General features: G+C 41.3%; 1 protein-coding gene and 1 long non-coding RNA gene across 3 annotated transcripts; both read left to right on the plus strand.

Moving 5' to 3' along the window:
• Positions 1 to 38: 38 nt before the first annotated feature.
• Positions 39 to 9,064, plus strand: LOC307041282 (catalase-like; the record flags this gene model as incomplete). Its single annotated transcript, XM_079684590.1, has 10 exons — positions 39 to 42; positions 141 to 271; positions 630 to 755; positions 877 to 1,068; positions 2,128 to 2,280; positions 2,611 to 2,749; positions 3,980 to 4,110; positions 4,921 to 5,028; positions 7,602 to 7,685; positions 7,893 to 9,064. 10 exons carry the CDS (start codon positions 39 to 41, stop codon positions 7,956 to 7,958), a joined length of 1,134 nt encoding a protein of 377 aa, XP_079540716.1. The 3' UTR covers positions 7,959 to 9,064.
• Positions 9,065 to 9,325: 261 nt separating this feature from the next.
• On the plus strand, positions 9,326 to 21,339 carry LOC307038704. Of its 2 annotated transcripts, XR_013808068.1 has the most exons (4): positions 9,326 to 10,057; positions 11,055 to 11,180; positions 11,560 to 13,208; positions 20,506 to 21,339. It is a non-coding gene; the product is annotated as an uncharacterized lncRNA (long non-coding RNA). The 2 variants fall into 2 exon arrangements; XR_013808067.1 differs by having other exon boundaries at positions 11,055 to 13,208.
• The last annotated feature ends 1,166 nt before the right edge of the window (positions 21,340 to 22,505 follow it).

Below are 22,505 nucleotides of genomic sequence, written 5' to 3' on the forward strand. Positions count from 1 at the left end.
ATACTTTACAAGATGCCATTTACAAGACCTTCCTCACTATGAGTATCCTTTCCCTTTTATTGTCTCAGTTACTTCAGTATTTGATCAGCATTTTCTCTCCCTACCCTTACTCACCAGTGTTTAGTCTGTCTTGCCTCTAGGTGGCGCTCCAATCCATTTTCCCAACAGCTTCAGTGCCCCGGACACCCAGCCTCAGTTTGTGGAGTCCAAGCTCCAGGTGTCTCCAGATGTGGCCCGCTACAACAGTGCAGATGAAGACAATTACACACAGGTACAAATAATGTCTGTCACTGTGTCCCTTTTATAGGCATGTGCTGTGTTGTGTTAGAATATCACCATAAGACCCATCAGTCATGAGTTTTGCTGCTATTATTATTTTTGTTTACTTCCTTGCTAACTTTCTTTATTTAACAGCCTTCCTAAATCCAACCTCATGCTGATCTTTAAAGGTCACCTATTATGCAAAATCCCCTTTTTCATGTCTTTTATACATCAACATGTGTACATGGCGCAGCTACATTCCTCAGTTGAAGGCACTTGACATGACTGTTTTTAATTAAAGTAAGTATTTATGCATGAAAAGTTTGCAGGACTCATCATGATCGTGTGTCTTCTGTCCTCCTGCTCAGGTGTCTTTCTTGTTCAGCGACCGAGGTTTGCCTGATGGTTTCCGTCATATGAACGGCTACGGCTCACACACTTTCAAAATGGTCAATACCCAAGGAGAGCCTTTCTACTGCAAGTTCCACTTCAAGGTCAGTCAGAACCCAGGGTTAACACTCATTTATCCTTTCAGATTCACATCCTGGGGTTTTGGCATTGCATAGTTACAGGAAGTCCTATTTGTTGTTGACATGTTGTGTTTTTATTTTTTAGACTGATCAAGGAATAAAGAACATGTCAGGGGAGGAGGCAGAGCGCCTAGCTGCCAGCAACCCAGATTATGCCATTGGAGATCTTTACAACGCCATTGCTAATGGAAACTTCCCATCCTGGACCTTCTTCATCCAGATCATGACCTTCGAGCAGGCGGAGACCTTCCAGTTCAACCCCTTCGATCTCACCAAGGTACCACATCCCTCCACAGCAGAACGACCACATGTGTTAGGTTTGAGACAAGCAGTTACTAAAAGCTTCAGATGGAGTCACTTTAAAACCTCTTGTAGGATACTTAAATGTTCTTTTTAATTAATCTGTTGACATTATACCAGGTGTGTTTGTAGGTTCACAGCTTTGTTAGGTGTTCTAAGCCATTTGGTTGAATGAGGAACAGTCTAATCAAGAGAAGTGACTGCACCAAGTGTTTTTATATATATATATATAATTAACACAATTGAATATTTGTGAATATTACTTTGATGTCACAGAAGAAAATTGAATTATTTATCAATCAATAGACTAATAATGAATACAGCAAAAGTGTCAACTAATTCCCAAAGGTCCTGTCAGTCGCCTAGTTTTGAGAAACCTTATTAATTACATTACATGTCATTTGTTAGACGGTTTTATCCAAAGCGACTTACATACGTTCAGTACTGTGGACAATCCCCACAGCAGCAATTTGGGGTGAAGTGTCTTGCCCAGGGATACTACGACATGCTGACTGCAGTGGGACTCGAACTAGCTACCCCCTAATTCGAAGTCCAGCACTCTATCCACTGAGCCACAGCCGCCCTATTAACCTGTCATAACGTTTTGATCACTCTACTATGGTAACAAGCTGGAGAAAAAAGAGAACAATAAAATCAATATGACCACAACAAGGCCTTGAGTGTAGTAGGGCTCCATATTTTACGAGTTTAAGAGAATGTGTTTATTGATAAATTGCACATTCCTGGGAAAGCCGTTAAATATATATAAGGAGTATTGGACCCTGCCAGGCTCATTTTTATGCCACAGATCTTTAACCTCTCCAATTATTGAATGATTAATTATTAAAGTATTAAGTGTTGTGTGCAAAAAGAAATGTTTGGGACCTACATCAGATATCTAGTTTCAAATATTTCTACAATTTTGAAATGAGTTGATGTGTTGCCTACATGTGAACTACCTCCCTGGATGTGTTGTTTTTGCCCTTCCAGCTTTATGGTACAGTCTTTTTCAGCTCACTGATTTTTTCTCACTCAGGTTTGGTCTCAAAAAGAATACCCTTTGATCCCTGTGGGCAAAATGGTCCTCAACAGGAATGCAGTGAACTACTTTGCCGAGATAGAGCAGCTGGCCTTTGACCCCAGCAACATGCCGCCTGGCATCGAGGCGAGCCCCGACAAGATGCTGCAGGTAACACCACGACACACAGTCTTTTCTTTATTCTTTTTTCAGTCAGATTGTAAAGAGACCGGGAGATGTTCTACTTAATTGTAGGAAAAAAAATGTATCTGCTGCCATTTTTAACCTTTAATAACCATTATCTCTGTGTTGCCATTTCAAAGGGCATGTTCTAAGTGTGGTTATTTGCTAAAACAAATGCATGGATGTTTTTCCTCTGCACCAATGCGTGTAAATAAACAGCTGAAAACATGCTTAGTGTGAAGGTTCTCATCAATAAAGAAACTTAAAGGAGTCTCACGGTGCTATGTCTTGTTTCTCTCCCATCATGCCGTTGTGTAGGGTCGTCTCTTCTCTTACCCAGACACACATCGACACCGGCTGGGAGCAAACTACCTGCAGCTCCCCGTCAACTGTCCTTTCAGGACCCGCGTGACCAACTACCAGCGCGATGGCCCCATGTGCATGTTTGACAACCAAGGTGTGTGTGTGTGTGTGTGTGTGTGTGTGTGTGTGTGTGTGTGTGTGTGTGTGTGTGTGTGTGTGTGTGTGTGTGTGTGTGTGTGTGTGTGTGTGTGTGTGTGTGTGTGTGTGTGTGTGTGTGTGTGTGTGTGTGTGTGTGTGTGTGTGTGTGTGTGTGTGTGTGTGTGTGTGTGTGAGTGATCAGAGATCAGAAACAGGTTTATTACCAGGTAGGTTTACACGTACAAGGAATTTGTCTTGGTGTTGCGGTGCATACATACAATTAAAGCAATAGTTGAAAACACAGGTAGAGAACTATAAAAAAATATAAAAAATAATACAGAGTATAGTAAAATATAACAGTATTTACCTTGCAATGTAATTGAATAAAAAGGAATAAAATATGAAATAAAAATCGGCAGTTATAAAAATAAGAAAACAGATATTGTAGTACATTGTGTGCATGACAAGGATATACACACATTCTTAACTGCTGTAGCAGCAGATGTGGATTGTGTGAAAATGTGTATCTTGTGTAATCTATGGAGTCATTCATTTAAGTTTGTATGACCTTATATCAGTAGAGCATTGTAGCTTTGGCAATACTTGGGTTTTCCAGCCGAGGGGGTCCAATCGCACCTCCACCACCAAATGCAATACCAATAGCAACCAACAGATGTCGCCATTTTGAATGTATAAAATGCAATGTACTCCTTCATTACCCATATTTAGCATAGTAACTTCATAGTAGTTCAGTACTTCAAGACTCCCAGATTATAAACAAGCAGGATCGAGAGTGTACTCATTTGCGACATCAACCATTTCACTGGCCAAAAAAACTATGTTAAAAACCCTACACTGGGAAATTCCTTTCTATACATGTTTCCATCTTTTTCAGATTGTTTTCAAGCTTTGTTTTGATGTTGCCGTTTTGAGTGTTTTATCATTTAAATTTTTCCTAATTTGCTTCCAGTTGTATTTTTTGTAGATTAAACATATTTTTGTTTTTTACAATTTTTTCCTTTGAACCACCTTTCCCCACTTCCTTGTAATTGCTTTTGTACATGCTTAGAAAAAACCCAATTATCAAAGCTGTGAGAATGTCTAAAATACTTTACAAGATGCCATTTACAAGACCTTCCTCACTATGAGTATCCTTTCCCTTTTATTGTCTCAGTTACTTCAGTATTTGAGCAGCATTTTCTCTCCCTACCCTTACTCACCAGTGTTTGGTCTGTCTTGCCTCTAGGTGGCGCTCCAAACTATTTTCCCAACAGCTTCAGTGCCCCGGACACCCAGCCTCAGTTTGTGGAGTCCAAGTTCCAGGTGTCTCCAGATGTGGCCCGCTACAACAGTGCAGATGAAGACAATTACACACAAGTACAAATAATGTTTGTCAAAGGTCACCTATTATGCAAAATCCACTTTTTCCATGTCTTTCATACATAAACATGTGTCCCCTCTATTTAAAGAGACTCTTTAAACAGAGGGGTTTTTAGCCTTACCCTGCACTGGATCGTGGAAATAGGATCCCAGTTTACATAATCTTTTTCAAATGCAAGTCTGTATAAAAACCTGAATCACACTATTTGATAATGTGAAGTAACTTGGACTACTACAGAGGGTTAAGTTATTTTGTACATTTTATATTTTGTTTTCTTGATATAGTCTATTGATATATATATTTTCTACTGTTGATATGTACATATTTACAGTGATTTATTTATTTGGTTTATTTTCGGTAGTTTTTCAATATAATGCATTTTTAATTAGTGGAATGCAGCTGCTGTGAAAAAAATAAAGCCCAACTTAGATGACTAAAATGTATTTTATCTAATTGAATCCTTACGGTACGTCCACACGGCTCCGTCGCGTGCTTCAACGGAGACGCTTCCCATTCACTTTGCCGAACTGCATTGTGGTTCGACGCTTTGCCTTCGTTGCTCGCTTCGAAAGTTGAGAAAAGTTCAACTTTTCAAGCGTCAACGGAAGTGCCAGCCAATCAAATCATATGCCAGTACAAGCTCTAGCCAATCAAACCGCCTGCTTGTGTGTCCGGGGCGGGAGATTAATGTGCTTGGTTGCTGGTTGCACGCCAGACACGCCCACCGGCAAGCTTTAACGCGACGGAACCATGAAGACGTACCGTTATGATCAGGTTTTCAAGGATTTTATCTACTTTCTTTGCAGGTTCGCACCTTCTACACACAGGTGTTGAACGAAGAGGAGCGCCAGAGACTTTGCCAGAACATGGCCGGGGCCCTGAAGGGAGCACAGCTCTTCATCCAAAAGCGCCAGGTGAGTGCTCACCATCTACACTTTACTGCACATAGTGTTTCACTCTGTTATGATTTACGCATGGATTTTTGATTGAATGACCACATGAAGATTTTTTTTTAAGTATCCAGTAGTGAAATCAGTTAACTTTACCTTTTTAATCGAAGCATTTATATTAGTTACCCAAAAGTACAAACAATGTCAGATGTTCCATGATGAAACCACAGGATGTAGTGTTTTAAAACATGAAATGTTCCCCGGAGCCTGTGCTCTGAACCGTGTGGCTTTGTGGGTGTAGGCAGGCGTATTTATGTTGCACGGTTCCTCACACAAAGCACTTTCAATGTGTCTTAAGCCTCTTACACACCAAGCCGACACCAAAGAACACCAAAGAACACGTCCCGACGGAACGTCGCCTCACGTCTCCTGCGTCTTGGCCATGTGTCGCACTGGAACACACCGCAAAGACTTCATCCGACGGCCAAGTTGCACGTACGAACTGCCCATGCGTGAGTGGCAATAACTCTCCTTACCAGCAGGCGGCGGTAGTGTGTATTCGTCATTCAAAAGAGGCAACAGCCGGAAGACAGACTGCGTGATAACCAAGAGAAGAAGAACAGACTGCGTGATATAAACAAACAACAAATAGCATGTGCGTTCCATTTTCACTCTTATCTACAATATCTACTAATCTAATACTAGTACTATCTAGTACTATCTAGTACTATCTACTGGTAGTATCTAATACTATCTACAGCGAGAAGCTCATGGGGCTTTCCCGAACCTGTGTCAAGAGCTGGAGTTGAATGAAATCTCAGATTTGCCTTCTGAATGGTTTGTTTTGAAACTTATGCTTCGCCTCTCATGCACTGATTCGCCAAGCTGAACAGCCAATCAGAGGGATTTCTTTGGCCGACCGAAGGTGTCGGCACGGCCGAAAAGACACGACGGTGCAGTACACAACAATCTGAGTAGAGCGACACGACGCTCATCGACGGCCCGACATCTATCGACGCCGATAATCGGCTCGGTGTGTAACAGCCTTTACAAACACACATCGAATTAAACTAAGCCTGTAGATATGCTCCTTTTATTAAATCCTATGGAGATAATTTTGATATAAAATAAATACATTAGAAGGCCACACAAAAGGACAGAGTTTAAAGCTTTTAGGGTGAGGTGGTGCAGGGTTACTGAATAAATCTTCAATCACTTACTTTTGGAACAGTGACCTACTTTATGCTGAGCACCTAAAGAGTCTGGCTGTTAAGATTGTAAAGCAGATTTATATAGAGTGATTTCACAATGACTTCAGTTTCCCATTGGGTCTTTAATCCGGTCAATCCACTGAATAGGGTTGGTGAGGGACACATCACACAATTCACTTGATAAGGCTTTAGGAAATACATTTAATACCGTCTTTTTTTGGTTGATTCTATTCAAATATATGATTCAATAATAATTTGTTAATTTTCTTTCATTCACATGTTAGTTTTGATTAATGCAATTCATGGTGTGGCAACTGCCACTGGTCTCCTCTACTGTTACACTGAAACCTGCCGGAAAACAGGTTTCATCATAAATCTTGCCAGTTAATACTGCACCCTCAGCCAGTGATTGCAAAAGTCAAAACGAAAGTTATAGTTTGTGTTTCTCTGCACAGCAGGCTTGTTTACTTCAATTATGAAATTGAAGTCAATATGAGTTTAAACAAAAATTAAATTAAAAATAAATAACAACATTAAGTGCAGTCCTAAAGGGTGTGCTGCTGTGTGAAGTACAGAAAGGAGGCCAAAAAACTGTGGACTATGGTGCACGGCCCATTTGTTAAGGAACCAGAAATCGAAATAGAATTCTCTAGCGATCTTTTTAATCAAACTACGAACTGCTTCTGTCGGCCCAACCCTAGCACTGAATCAGTATTCGATCTGCATAATTATGATTTTAAAATAAATACAACAATGCAAATATGACAACATATGCAAAGCAACCAGATGTTTTGTTTTGGTTCACCATAGCAGCATGCAGGGAACTACCAAAACCATATAAACTAATACAATAACATTTAAAGAGTTCATTATTTTCTGTTCAGACATTAAGCTTTACTTTCTCTCAAGCTGTCAGCTCACCACAGTGACTGGAACCCTGTGGCTTTTGCGGAAGTGGGTTAAGCCCCCTCTGTGCACGGCACGGTGTTCATGCTCAAAACCCACCAACTATGATGAAATTGTGATGGAAATGTTGACTTGTCATTTATTAGTTCATTCTAACATAATCATCCATTTTGTCTACGTGACTGCTATTTTTATATATTTATTGTTGTGTCATGTATATATTTCTATACTGTATAATTTAATCTTTGGGACGGTGGGAAGCGGTATTTCGGTCTCCCTGTTTGTACCACACACACACATCGATAAATCCTGAATGGTGCACAGAAGAACGTGAGAAAGCAAGAGTACTACAGAGGACCAGAGTTTCGTGTTCTCATGAGAAGAAACAAATGGCCCTGACTTTGGCAGATAATGGTTTAGTTTCAGTTTAGAAAATCAGTTTTCAAAGCCTAAAGTCTCACTGCCTGGTTCTTCATGCAGGTGGAGAACTTGAAGGCTGTTCATGCGGACTATGGCAACTGCGTTCAGAGCCTTCTCAACAAGTACAACGCCGAGAACAAGAAGGTAAACACTCTCCCTGTGAGGTCTAATCCAGTGTTGGGTAACAGTCCATCCATGTATAGATATTTAGATTGGATGAAATGTTGATTTGTGATTTCTCTTTCTTACATATTTCATAATGCCACCAGTTAAGCTTGAATGTGCCATGTAACTTATGTTCATTTAAATAATATCATCTTTCTCTGTCTTCTCCACTTTTGTGTTTCTCAGAACACAGAAGTGCACGTTTACAGCCGCCCAGGAGCCTCGGCCATCGCCGCCTCTTCCAAGATGTGAAGCCTTAAATGCCCACAGGCCCCCCCCATCATTTATCTACGAGCAAATGCACTTGCGTGATTGCCAACTGCTACTACCAGTGACAAGATCGAACTTATTAACCATATCATTTCAGGTTGGGGTTGATTAGGTTTTAATTCAGTTAAACTGTTGATTTTCTTTTAAATAGTTGTTATAAAACCCTGTGAGCTTAATTTGTCTCGACTGAAAAGTCATTTAAAAAAACATAAAAACACCTTGATTTGTTTTTAGTTTAATCCTGTTAATACCAAAGCATGGCAATTATGAAATCTTGACTTTTAACATTTAAAAGTTCTTTAAAGTAATTATAAAAGTAAGTCTTTTGCATTCTGATTTGATCTCATTACATCAATTAACCCCAGCTGCTGCCAAAAACCATGACATGATTGTTTGCGATAAATCCTCAGGTTGTGTGTATACTACTACGTTGTAATCATCCAACTATAATCTTAAACTTCAATATAAAGTAAGCAGCTATATTTTATTTAGTACAACTGGCTCTGGAAACCCTCTGTCTAACTATAAAGCTTGTTTGCTTATATCTGCCCTACTCATTATATGCAATTTATGAGGAGCAAGTATCAAGATGAGAAATTTATATGCATTATTGCTAAATCATTAGTGCCTTTTTTGTGTTTATGACTACCAAATAAAGATTATTTTAACCTTAAATCACGAGAACCAGTTATGAAATGCTCTGCTTTATGTTGTACTGATCAGCTCATTTTTATGTAATTGGATCAGAACAAAGAGAGCGAATCTTTTGTCCTGAAACTTTAAGAATCTCTTTTCATAGAGGGGAAACACATGTTGATGTATAAAAGACATGAAAAAGTGAATTTTGCATAATAGGTCCCCTTTAATTAAATCCCTGTATCCTGAGAAGAGAACACACAGATCTCCAACAGCGCATCAATATCCAGTCGTACTTGTAATCTGCTAGTTTTGTATTTACTTTCAAATGTTCTTCTGAATGTAAAGTATTTTTATATTATTGTTAGAGTTCTTACACTCTTTCAAATTAGATGTGTAATTAGTGCTTGTTATATTTAATTCATTTGTAATCAAAGCCTTTCAGCAGCTTCTCTTTGTCTCCATTTCTTCTTTTCTCACCATCTTTCTAAAGCAGGTTTGTCTTCATGGATCTTTTAAAGCAGTATTCAAAGATTTATTTATATTTTAATTGAGCTTATTGACTTTTTATTTCAGTGTGTTTTATTAAGTAGCAAAACTGATTGAGTGGATTTCCTGCTAAGACAGAAAGGCTTGTAGGTTTTGAAACTACCTTCCAGAAAAATGTGTTGGTGTTGTCTGACCCCACCTCAGTGTTTAACCTCTAAAGCCCCAAGTCTGTTTTTCAGGTCTCAGGCTTGAAAATGACATTCCCAGAACAAATGACCATATCTTCCCTTCTAAAAGGGTTACATTAATAATCTTTTTTCTCAAAGTAATGATAAACCTGTGAGTTGGATGTAGAAAAGTCAGAATCAATATAGATGTTTTTTATTTTAAAGAAAATTCAGATTGAACATGGTAAAAAACTGTAAATGATAGTGTCCGTCCAAACAATATTGTGTACTTATAGTGAAAACTAACCTTGGATGATGGGTTAGTAGACTAAAAGCTTTAGGAATCCAAAGTACAACATATAATAAGTACCCTGTATCAAGATTGATGCAAAACAAGTGATATTTGAACTTTTTAGAGAGGTTTAGCAAAAAGAACCTCTTCTGGGGCCATTTGGGTGGATTTTCCTTATCTCTGGCCCCCCTTGCTCGATTTTGACATGTGACATCTCTTTCTGACCGCTAGAGCCAATGGAATCGAAGGGAAATCCTCCCGCACACACTCATGTTTTAAAATAAAGCGTGCGTCTTCTCGCACTCAATCTCGCTACAGAGCGTAGGAATGGCCTGCTCTACTATTTTAAAACGGAATTGCAGTTTTATTGCTTGTAGATTATCAGAACATTTCAAAGGGGACACAGCCACATTGGATATTAACCTATGGATTAACTACATCATTGTTGTTATCGTTTTAATGCCATTGAAGACCAGTTTTGACCAGACAAAACCAAGGTAAGCCATGTTAGCGTTGTAGGCTACCTAGCGCCACATGTTTTGATGTACGTTTTTGTTGATAACGTCACGAGTTTGTATCTTTTAGTGTTGAGGTGGGCACCGTTAGATTCTGTGTCTTTACGATCATAAACGATGTGTTGGATGTGCAACTAGGATAAGTAATAAGGGAGCTAGGAGTGATTTTCGGTGCAGCAATAGGTTAGCATTTTTCGCTCGGGGCTAATTCAGAGGCTCACTGTTAACATTGTGTTTTTTTTGGAGAAAAAAAATGAAAAAGGTCAGTTAAATGAGTTTTTTCCCGTTATATTGATATAAAATATTCATAGTTTATTAAATATTAAGGTTCCTTCGACGTTGTTTCCTGCAAATGGCGCGATTTCGGCCCCGGAACCGGGTCCGTGGGGCTTATTAAGCAGCAGAAGAAGGCAGTTGTGAAAGACAACAGGAGCACAAGTTAATGCTGAGCACAGAATTATTTATACGAATCAGTTTCAATCAAACCTCTCTAATGTAAGTGTAGACATTTCAGTGTGTGGACCAGCACATCCGAATTCTAGGTCGCTCAGGAGAAAATGGATACTGTGCAACAAAAGTGAAAAGACACAAAGCAGACGTTATTTGGAAGAGGTTGTCACTACCCGATCCGTCACCCTGCCCGATCGGTAATGCGCATGTGCGAGATGGTCCGTCAACTCCGGACGGCAACCCAAGATCGACACTTGACACAGTGGCTTTTAGCATAGCTCAAAAATAAAACGAGAGAGAAATGAATTTAACTTATGTTAGACAGCTATCATACTGAATAAATATGTACTGTGAATGTATGCAAAAATGTATGGCATATGGCTGTCTAACAGAAGTTAAATTCATTTCTCACTTATTCTGACAATGTACTTAACCCCAAATAAAACAACCCAATAAAAAGAGTTGTTAAATAATAGTGAAGTCACGTTGTAATAACAATAACTCATCTCTCTCTCATTTTATTTTTGAGCTTTGCTAAAAGCCACTGTGTCAAGTGTCCATCTTGGGTTGCCGTCCGGAGTTGTCCAATATGGCGGACCACCTCGCACATGCGCAGTACCGATCGGGTAGGGTGACGGATCGGGTAGTGACAGAGGTAAAGAAAGCTATAATATTTATTCTCCATTCCCTCTTTCTTTCAGATAAACATTTTATATACATATATATTCTGTTAACTTGTTATGGAATTTGAGAGTATCCTGTTTCTAATTATTTTTACCTATTTATTTTATAACTATTTTGATATAATTTAGTGTTATTACTTCTGTTTTAATTATCCTTATCTAATATAAACTAATGGTTTTATTTAATTTTAGTAGCTACGCTATATATTCTAATTTGGGAACCAAGACTATGTATTTTAAATATTATTTCAGACTCTTAAATACAATGAAAGAAAACATTACTTCTATAGGCCTGCACATAGTTATAACACATTCAACATCAAAACCATCAATAATCAGTTCAAACTATAGTTCTCTTTGATAGGTCGATGGGTAGCTCGCCAGACTGAAATTCGCCACAGTACACCAGCAGAGATGAGTGCAGCGTTCCAGTCAAGGAATCCAGAAATCTCTTTCACATCAACAAAAAGACCCGACCTTGACAAAAAGGCAACGAGTCAAATGAATGCTTATACAATGGTTTAAATGCAAATTGAAAGAAGCACTTCTTCTGTATCTTAATCAAATCAACAAAATACACAGAAGATGTTCCTAAAATCCTATTAAACAAACAATTCTAAATACATCTATTATCAAGGCATATTCTCAGTGTGGTTATTTGCTAGAACAAACGTTCGGATGTTTTTCATTTCTTCGCAGAGCTGAAACTGCACTAATGCGTGTAAATGACCATCTGAAAACATGCTTAGTGTGAACGTCCTCATCAATAAAGAAACTTGAAGGAGTCTCACAGTGCTATGTGTGTGTGTGTTTGTGTTTTTTATTTTGTGAATACGATGAATCAGAAACAGGTTTATTACCAGGTAGTTTTAGGAATTTGACTTGGTGTCGCGGTGCATACATAAAAGTAAAACAATAATTAAAAACACAGGTAGAGAACAAGAACAACATATTAAAAATAATAAAAAATATAATAAAATATAACAGTATTTACCTTGCAATGTAATGGAATAAAAAGGAATCAAATATGGAATGAAAATAGGCAGTTATAAAAATAAGAAAACAGATATTGTAGTACATTGTGTGCATGACAAGGATATATTATACACACATTCTTAACTGCTGTAGCAGCAGATGTGGATAGTGTGAAAATGTGTATCTTGTGTAATCTATGGAGTCATTCATTTAAGTTTGTATGACCTTATATCAGTAGAGCATTGTAGCTTTGGCAATACTACAGCAGAAGGGGTCCAATCGCACCTCCACCACCAAATGCAATACCAATATCAACCAACAGATGTCGCCATTTAGAATGTATAAAATGCAATGTACTCCTTCATTACCCATATTCAGCATAGTAACTTCATAGTAGTTCAGTACTTCAAGACTCCCAGATTATAAACAAGCAGGATCGAGAGTGTACTCATTTGCGACATCAACCATTTCACTGGCTAAAAAAACTATGTTAAAAACCTACACTGGGAAATTCCTTTCTATAAATGTTTCCATCTTTTTCAGATTGTTTTCAAGCTTTGTTTTGATGTTGCCGTTTTGAGTGTTTTATCATTTACATTTTTCCTAATTTGCTTCCAGTTGTATTTTTTGTAGATTAAACATATTTTTGTTTTTTACAACTTTTTCCTTTGAACCACCTTTCCCCACTTCCTTGTAATTGCTTTTGTACATGCTTAGAAAAAACCCAATTATCAAAGCTGTGAGAATGTCTAAAATACTTTACAAGATGCCATTTACAAGACCTTCCTCACTATGAGTATCCTTTCCCTTTTATTGTCTCAGTTACTTCAGTATTTGATCAGCATTTTCTCTCCCTACCCTTACTCACCAGTGTTTAGTCTGTCTTGCCTCTAGGTGGCCCTCCAATCCATTTTCCCAACAGCTTCAGTGCCCCGGACACCCAGCCTCAGTTTGTGGAGTCCAAGCTCCAGGTGTCTCCAGATGTGGCCCGCTACAACAGTGCAGATGCAGACAATTACACACAGGTACAAATAATGTCTGTCACTGTGTCACTTTTATAGGCATGTGCTGTGTTTTGTTAGAATATCACCATAAGACCCATCAGTCATGAGTTTTGCTGCTATTATTATTTTTGTTTACTTCCTTGCTAACTTTCTTTATTTAACAGCCTTCCTAAATCCAACCTCATGCTGATCTTTAAAGGTCACCTATTATGCAAAATCCCCTTTTTCATGTCTTTTATACATCAACATGTGTCCCCTCTGTGTAAAGACATTCTGAAAGTTTCAGGACAAAAGATTCTCTCACTTTTTGTCCTGATCCAATTATATTAAAACCTGTCTGAAAAAGAGCTGATCAGATTTTGGCCACTTTATGATGTCATGATTTCTTGGCTCGTGACCTCAATGGTGGATACGGCCCTGTTCCCCGCCCCCACCACTCTTAACAACGTTAACAGACAGCAGAGCAGTGGGAGTCGGTTGGTCAATCTCCGACCCGTATTGAGCATGCGCAGATCTAAGATCCAGTAGAAATTATTAAAAAGTAAAAGTCTGCTGCTTATTGTTCTACTAGGCCAAAATAGAGTCAACGAGTATATGAGAGTGAGAGTGTGTTAATTAATATATTTGGCAGTTTGGAGTAAGTCTGTAGATTCGTTTGTGTGTGTGTGTTTCAGTCCCTGTCTACATTAGCCAATCACCAACCAAGGTAACCCCCCACCCACACACACACACGCACACACACCTTATCCACTTCCTGCCCACTACCAAAGAGCAGACGGACAAAGTTTGCGACATACTTGTAAACATTATTTTTGCACCAAAAAAAACATCTTTCAAGAGGCAGAGACAACAAACAATAGTAAATGACGCAGCAATTATATTTGTACCTCCTGACAATGACAGGCAAGCCGTAAGTGCAATATAAAAACAATAATACTCTGAGCAGAAATGTCACCGTCATACCCATCAGTGGGGTATTTAATTACATTTAACAATAACCACAATATAATAATTATTATTTATTTAATTTAACAATTTCAGATTCAGTTTCATTAAACATACATGTTCACATTTTTATAATAGCCAACATAAGAAAAAGAAAAAAAAAATCAATAATAAAATAGACATATAGATAAATACATACAAATAATAATAATAATAAAGTAAAACAGCAAAGGGGGGGGTGGTCAACTGTGTGTGTGTGTGTGTGTGTGTGTGTGTGTGTGTGTGTGTGTGTGTGTGTGTGTGTGTGTGTGTGTGTGTGTGTGTGTGTGTGTGTGTGTGTGTGTGTGTGTGTGTGTGTGTGTGTGTGTGTGTGTGTGTGTGTGTGTGTGTGTGTGTGAATTTACGAATTTACTGGATCAGCACAGTTGTGGCGTGGCTCCACCTTTTGCGGAAAATGTCCGTCTGGATCCTTAGAGCATAAGTTGTTTGCTCCATCTGATAGATTGGACATTCTCAGTCCAACATTGAATGTTGGGGGGTCAGGCTTTAACCACTTAATTGTATTTTTAGGAGATATTTCTTAGCTCTTCCCTCAATGCCGTATCACACCTAGTATTGCCACCTTTGCATCCTTTGTGACATTTTGATGGAATATTTCACGATATAATTTTTTTAATGATCGAATAATGAACAATTGCCTTATATAAATGTATAGTAGTTAGTTATAATATAGTTATATCTTCTTCGCTCCACAGGATTTCACCCTCATGATAAGAGCGCCTCTCACAAGTTGTGTGTGAAAAGGCAGCAAAAGAAACCCCCGCTGTCTTTGCTGGAGAAGATTTAAACTATATAGATGCAGGCTTCCAGGAAAAAAAAGAGAATATGCCGAGCAGGAAAATGAGGAAGAACTCATTGAATTGTTATCTAATTTGTAAATAATTTACTATTGCATCAAATGTTGGAATCAGAATCAGAATCAGAATAACTTTATTCGTCCCACAGAGAAGAAATTTACATTTGTTACAGCAGAAAAGAGCCAAAAACAGCCTATGTTTAACAAGAAGTATGCATAAAAAACAAAAATTATATTAAAGAGTGTCTGTGTGTTGGGGGGGGGTCTACTAGGGGCTGTGCTGGTTGTATGATGTGTTCATTTTCTTTATTATTGGGGCACATTTTTGACAAATGCTTCTGGGCCAGTGGTTACAATGGTGGAGCAAGTAAAAATAGAAAATCAACTGGCTCGGGTTTTTAGCCTTACCCTGCACTGGATCGTGGACATAGGATCCCAGTTTACATAATCTTTTTCAAATGCAAGTCTGTATAAAAACCTGAATCAATCACACTTTGATTTGATAATGTGAAGTAGCTTGGACTACCAAAGAGGTTTAAGTTATTTTGTACATTTTATATTGTGTTTATACTCTATTGCAGAGGTGTCCAGTACGTCGACCGCGGTCGGGGCAATGCTGGTAGATCGCGAGTCATTCATGAAAAGCTCCGTTAAAATAGACAAAACAGGTTTTGATCCCTCCTCTTGGCCTCCCTGCCACTTAATTCCGGAGTTTACTTGATAGACAGAAAAAGCGACCTATCGCTTTCCAGTCTGTTAACCCAGAATGCAAAGCGATACAAAATCAGTCAAGTACCGGGAAAACTCAAATTTAAGTTAAAGAGACAAACAAGAGACTAACAACAAAATGAGTGCGGGACCGAGCAAAAAGCTAAAAACATACCACTTCCACCCAGAATGGGAGGGAGAATCTTTTTTTGTGATGTCACTTTCAAAGGTTATTTGCCTTATTTGTAAAGCCAGCGTCGCTCTGCCAAAGAAAGGTAACGTGGAGAGGCATTATCGGAGTGTTCACAAGGCATATGACAGCGAGTTGAGAAAGAGAAAGGTCATGTATTATTGCTACACAAACATTATCTCGCAGTCTTAGTGTCGCCAACTCGTTTCTAACATGCAAAAAGACAAAACAAATCCGTCTATGGTCGGTGGTGCATTCTCGGTCTTTCCGATCCAGACGAGATCTCTCTCCCCCGTGTGCGAGGGGGGCGGGGCAGTTTACACACACAAGCAGCTCCTATATGCAGCAACACACGGCAGGGATTGCGGAGAGAAGCGCTCCAAGGTGTCGTTAAATGTTCTATTTCGTATATGGCTTCGCCCTCTAAGGCTATCGCTATTGGGTAATCCCCCTGCGCACCCGCGCAGCACTGAAACACTTGTAGTCCACGCCCCACGCAAGGTGGGCCCCACCCTCGGGCCTCCTTCCGGTATAAATAGGAAGGAGGCCCGACAATCTGCTCCCTCTTTTCTTCAGCAACGTGTTAGACTGAAGCACTGATCAAAGAAGCAAACATGAGTAACAATTGTGTAAGACATTGTCCCTCATGTGGCTCGGGGTACATCCTGAGCTATGACCCACATAACATGTGCGAGTCCTGCTTGGGGTCTGAGCACGCGAACGCGGCTCTAACCCAGCAGGCGGCATGTGCTCACTCTGCCCGTCTTCCTCTGGTCGACAGACAGCGAAGAGCGGACGCTCTCGCTGCTGCGGCCGAGGAGGACGATTGGCCCTTCCCGGCTTACGAGGCCGCGGACGAGCGCCTTGTGTTCCAGGAGCCGAGTGCGGGGTAGGAGTCGGACGACTCTTACCCTGCCTCCCTCCACGGTTCACCGTTCGGTTCTCCCCTCCCTCCTCTCCCCCAGACGGGGGAGACAGAGTCGGAGCAGGGTGCCAGGTTTCCGGCCGAACGCACGGTTCCAAACTTCTCCGCTGCCACAGCGCTACCAGCGATCGGTGGCATTTTAGGGAGACTGCCGGAGATTATTAGCAAGGCGGCTGCCTGCAAAAATCTCCCCGTTCCCCTGGCTCAGGAGAGGTGTGCTCCGGACGATATGGCCGGAGTTTTCTCACGGGGGCAGACGGTCAGGAGTGACCCGATCTGGCCACGTTTTCCCGCCATCAGGAGGTACCAGGAGCGGTCGGCGGCAAACCCGAGGGCCCTGAAGGCTCCGGTGGCCACATTTGTTCCCCTCACCAAGGGGGAGGGGTTTACAGATGCGGGCTTCCCAGCCACCCCTTCTCTGGATCCGAGCCTGACGGCGTTTTTCGGCGTAGAACAGGCCAAGTTGATTGCCGGACGGCGTCCCATGTTGGCCGCCCCCAGAGACCAGTATGTTGCCCGCCAGGCCGACCGGGTGCACCAGGCTTCGGCGGCGGCGAACAACATCGCGCTGCTCTCGAACTCGGTGGTGACGCTGGTGGAGCGGTCCACCACCTTGGCCGCGGATGAGGCGGCAGAGATCAGCAAGGCAGCCAGCACGGCACTCACTCTGTGCACGGCCGTAGCTGTCTCTCAGGCCAGGATTACAGCGTGGGTGACGCAGATCCAGCGCCACCTCTGGCTGCAGCAAGCGGTCATCACGGACACGCCCAGGAAGGTGCTGCTGAACGCTCCAATCAGCCCGGGCGGGCTGTTCGGACCCCAGTTCCACGCCATGGTGGAAGCCATGAAGACGGCCGCAGAACAAGCGGACGACATTCGCCAGCACGTCAGCTGGCTTCAGCCTGCTCAGCGTCCGCAGCGGCACCAACGCTCGCAGCAACCGCAGCGCCCCCGGCAACAGCGGCGGCAGAGGCCGCAAGCGGAGAGACAACAGCCGCAGCCACGACGTCAGGCTCGCCCTTCAGCGGCTGCGGGGGCTCCGTCCCACGTCTCCGCTCCCCCGCCACCCCAGAGACAGGGTTTTCATAATGAATTTGAAGAAGAGCTGTCCTCTTCCCTCTCAGATATCCATTATCTGGGAGTGGAATTAAACTCAGCCAGCAGAGCGCGGCTCTCGTAGCAGCGAGTGGAGGAACTGACAGTTCCGTCTCCGGCTTGTCACATCCCGCAGGCCCTCTCCGGGATACAGCTGCACAGCATGACGTCAGCTGGTCACGTGGGGATCCCCCTGGGATTCCCCCACAGGAGGAGTCTCCAGGTGGTTCATTCGCCCGCGCATCGACACCGTGCGTCAGAGGTAAATGTGCTCGAGCTGTTCTCCGGTTTGGGAAGTATTCCAGCACTGCGCCCTGTTGCTGTACAATCAGACATGTGTTGATTTGCACAGACAACAGGCCACGGCAGCCTACCTCAATCGCCAGGGAGGAGTACGATCTGCGCAGCTTCTGAACGCAGCCAGGCGGCTGCTGTTCTGGGCGCGCACACACGTTGCTCTCCATCAGAGCAATGTATATTCCCGGCGAATGGAACAGAGGGGCTCGCAGAACGCAGCAGTCGTTTTATGCGAGGAGTACGGAGACTCAGACCTGTGTCACGCACACTGGCGGGTCACGCGCACTGGCGCCGCACTGGGATTTGGCTTTGGTGTTACGCGCACTAAAGCAAAGCCCCATTTGAACCTGATCAGGTTCCCCTTAAACTGTTATCAGCCAAAGTAGGCTATTACTTTTGGTTCTAATAGCATCGAGAAGGGTGAGTGATTGTCTGCTCTCTCTGTGGTTCCGTCAAGTCTCCGGATCCAAGGAGATGGCTGTTCAGCTGTTTTACGCCCTATCCCGGCTTCATGCCTAAGGTCATCACAACTCTTTAGGTCAAGAGTGATCACCCGGGCTGGCGGATTCCCCCCTCCTCACAGGTCGGGGGAAGAAGCCACGTCTCATCTCCTCTGTCCTGTGTGTACGCTGTCCTGCTATGTGGCGCGCACTGCTGCCTGGCGCCGTTCTCAGCGCCTGTTTGTGCACTATAGAGAGCGCTCGTTAGGGCAGCCTCTATCTGCACAACGGCTGTCACACTGGCTGTGTGAGGCTGTGTCGCAAGCATATGTCTCCTCGGGGTTGGATCCCCCGGAGAACATCAATGCGCACTCCACCAGAATGTTCATGTTATGCTATATTCCAGGGACGGTGATGCGCCATTACGCATGGCGCAATAGGCATGGGTTGTTATTGAGCGGGTGTGTCTGTGCTTCTAGTACCGGGCGGACCCAGTGGGGCGCAGACTACATCATGCTTCGCCCTTAACCCAATAGTGATAGCCTTAGAGGGCGAAGCCATATACGAAATAGAACTGAGGTTACCTACTGTAACCCCAGCTTCTATGAGTAAATGGCGCAGCCCTCTAAGTGCTGGGCCCCACTGGCTCCACGAATAGCTGAAGAAAAGTTATTTTGTATGGGAGCAGATTGTCGGGCCTCCTTCCTATTTATACCGGAAGGGAGCCCGAGGGTGGGGCCCACCTTGCGGGTGGGCGTGGACTACAAGTGTTTCAGTGCTGCACGGGTGCGCAGGGGGATTACCCAATAGCGATAGCCTTAGAGGGCTGCGCCATTTACTCATAGAAGCTGGGGTTACAGTAGGTAACCTCAGCTACCCGTCTTGAGGTGGACAATGGTCCTTGCCAAGAGAGTTTAACATGTAAGGGCGGTAACACGAGCAATTTGTCTAAACATTTAGCAAAGTGCACCACATTAAGACGGAGGAATGCACCGGGTTCGACTGTCTTTCTAGTAGCTCTGTAGCCCCATCCACGAGTAACGTTTCCACGTCAGGTGTTATGTATTCTAGCAGCAACACACAGAGTTAACTCAATTATACAAACATGGGTTAATGATTAGAGGTAATCGAGTTACTCTTTATTTTGTTAAAGTTTCAGCTATTCTGTTTACATTTCTGTCATCAGATTATTTAATACGATTTGTTAAAACATTGTTGTTTCTTTTGATGTGAAATATTATTTATTTAATTTAAATAAAAAGCAATGTTAATTTTTTTCACAATTTGTTAAGTTAGTTTAATAATATATGTATTTTTGAATCAAGTATTCATCTTTATTGTCTTCATTGTTAGTTTCCACATGCCTAAAACAACCTCAAGCTAAATCTAAAAGTTGATGGCTAAATAAGAGCGTTTGAGAAATTGTGCAAGGCATACAGTAATAGTCCGAATAGTCGATTAATCGTTTCATTAATCGATAGATTAATCGATTATCAAATTAGTAGTTTGTTGCAGCCCTATTGTAGTTATCCCATGTATAAATAAAACGTGTTATTCAGCAACCCTTGCAATTTGGGATTTTATTTTTGGTTGGTAGACCTCGGTGAGCTGGTCATTTCAAAAAGTAGCTCACCAGCCAAAAAAGTGTGGGCACCCGCCCCTGCTCTATTGTATCTGTTCTACTGTTGATATGTACATATTTAAAGTGGTTTATTTATTTGGGTTATTTTCGGTAGTTTAATGCCTGTTTACAGTACATGCTGCTGTGACAAAAATAAAGCCCAATTTAAATGACTAAAATGTATAATCTAATTGAACCGTTATGATCAGGTTTTCAAGGATTTTATCTACTTTCTTTGCAGGTTTCCACCTTCTACACGCAGGTGCTGAACAAAGAGGAGCGCCAGAGAATCTGCCAGAACATGGCCGGGGCCCTGAAGGGAGCACAGCTCTTCATCCAAAAGCGCCAGCTGAGTGCTCACCATCTTTACTGCACATAGTGTTTCAGTCTGTTATGATTTACACATCTAAAATAAAAAATAAAAATTGATTGAATGACCATGTAAAGTAACCCAGTAGTGAAATCAGTTAACTTTTAATCAAAGCATTTATATTAGTTACCCAAAAGAAAAGAAAAGAATGTCAGATGTTCCATGATGAAACCACAGGATGTAGCGTTTTAAAACACCAAAAGTTTCCGGAGCCTGTGCTCTGAACCGTGTGGCTTTGTGGGTGTAGTAGGCAGGCGTATGCATGTTGCACGGTTCCTCACACAAAGCACTTTCAATGTGTCTTACACACACACATCAAAATAAACTAAGCCTGTATATATGCTCCTTTTATTAAATCCTATAGAGATAATTCTGATGTAAAATAAATACATTAGAAGGCAACACAAAATGACAGGGTTTAAAGCTTTTAGGGTGAGGTGGTGCAGGGTTACTGAATACATCTTCAATTAGCCTACTTACTTTTGGAACAGTGACCTACTTTATGCTGAGAACCTAAAGAGTCTGGCTGTTAAGATTGTAAAGCAGATTTATATAGAGTGATTTCACAATGACTTCAGTTTCTCACTGGGCCATTAATCCGGTCAATCCACTGAATAGGGTTGGTGAGGGACACATCATACACACAATTCACTTGATAAGGCTTTTGGATCATGTAAATACATTTAATACCGGTTTTTTTGTTTGATTATATTCAAATATATGATTCAATAACAGTGGCGAGCCGTCAGGGCCCTCTAAGCCCTCTGTGAGGGCCTAAGATATTCTAAAAAATAATATTTGAAAACATTAAAAAAAAAACTTTTTTTAAAATATTATTTTTTATATTTTTTGTTGTTACATTTTTTTCATTAGTTTTAGCAAAAGAACTTGATTTAATTTTATTTAGAATAACATTTCCAAAGAAATAAATCCTTTGAATCTGCCTGTTCAGTTTCTGTTGGAATATGGGAAGGGTTAAATGCCGTCTCTGCGAGTTATGTCAAGACGGGAGGGCTTGTTGGTCCCTCTCAACATTCACAGAGGGCCAGCTATAGTAACTCAATGAGAGAGTTATGTCAAATGACAGTACAATTGACCAATCATATCTTCCCTCTAAATGGGCGGCCTTTATTTTTGCGGACTTGACAAGTTCTGCCCGCTGTGAGGTCTATAGAGTGGCGAAGTCACGCCCACTTACTTCCGCATCATGGGACCTTATTTCGGAAAAAATAATACATTGAAGTCAATGGAGAGAGAAAACGTATCTTTTGATCCCGTTTGAATTGTGCCATGAATTACACATATTATGTTTTTCACTCTTAAAAATAATTTCCATGTCAAAAAAGTCACAGTTTGTCGTAAAACTGTTGAAATATAGGACTATGAAAAATACTCAACTAGAAAGACTACAAATCCCAGAGTCGCGTAAGTGATGTCATAACTGTTTTCCTCCACTAAGAGATAGCTAAAATAAGATAACTTTAACAAGATGCCTGTGTGCTTAGTACCAGGTTGTTATCATACCAGCAATGGGTCTTGCTCGTTCTTTCGCTTCCCGTCTGATGAAAGGACCAGGAGTGGCTAGATAAAGTTAGCTACCTAGCTGGTAGCTAGCACGTTAGTTAGCATTACAGCCTTGTCATTTTTATTAGCCTTAACATGAAGTAACATTAAGTAACCCAACATGTTAAACAGTAAGAGTAGTAGTCATATATCGTGAACCCTTTGAAGAGTACTACTGTCACACCAGTGTGATCATTCTATAATACAGGGGTTCCCCCGGGGGGTCGCGAGATGATTACAAAAATAAAATTGGGGGAAAAAAAGAAAAAAAAAGTATTAAAAAAAATTGAGTACGTTTTTTTATTATT

This window comes from Notothenia rossii, assembly GCF_949606895.1.
Source record: "Notothenia rossii genome assembly, chromosome: 5".
NCBI classification, from domain to species: Eukaryota; Metazoa; Chordata; class Actinopteri; order Perciformes; family Nototheniidae; genus Notothenia; species Notothenia rossii.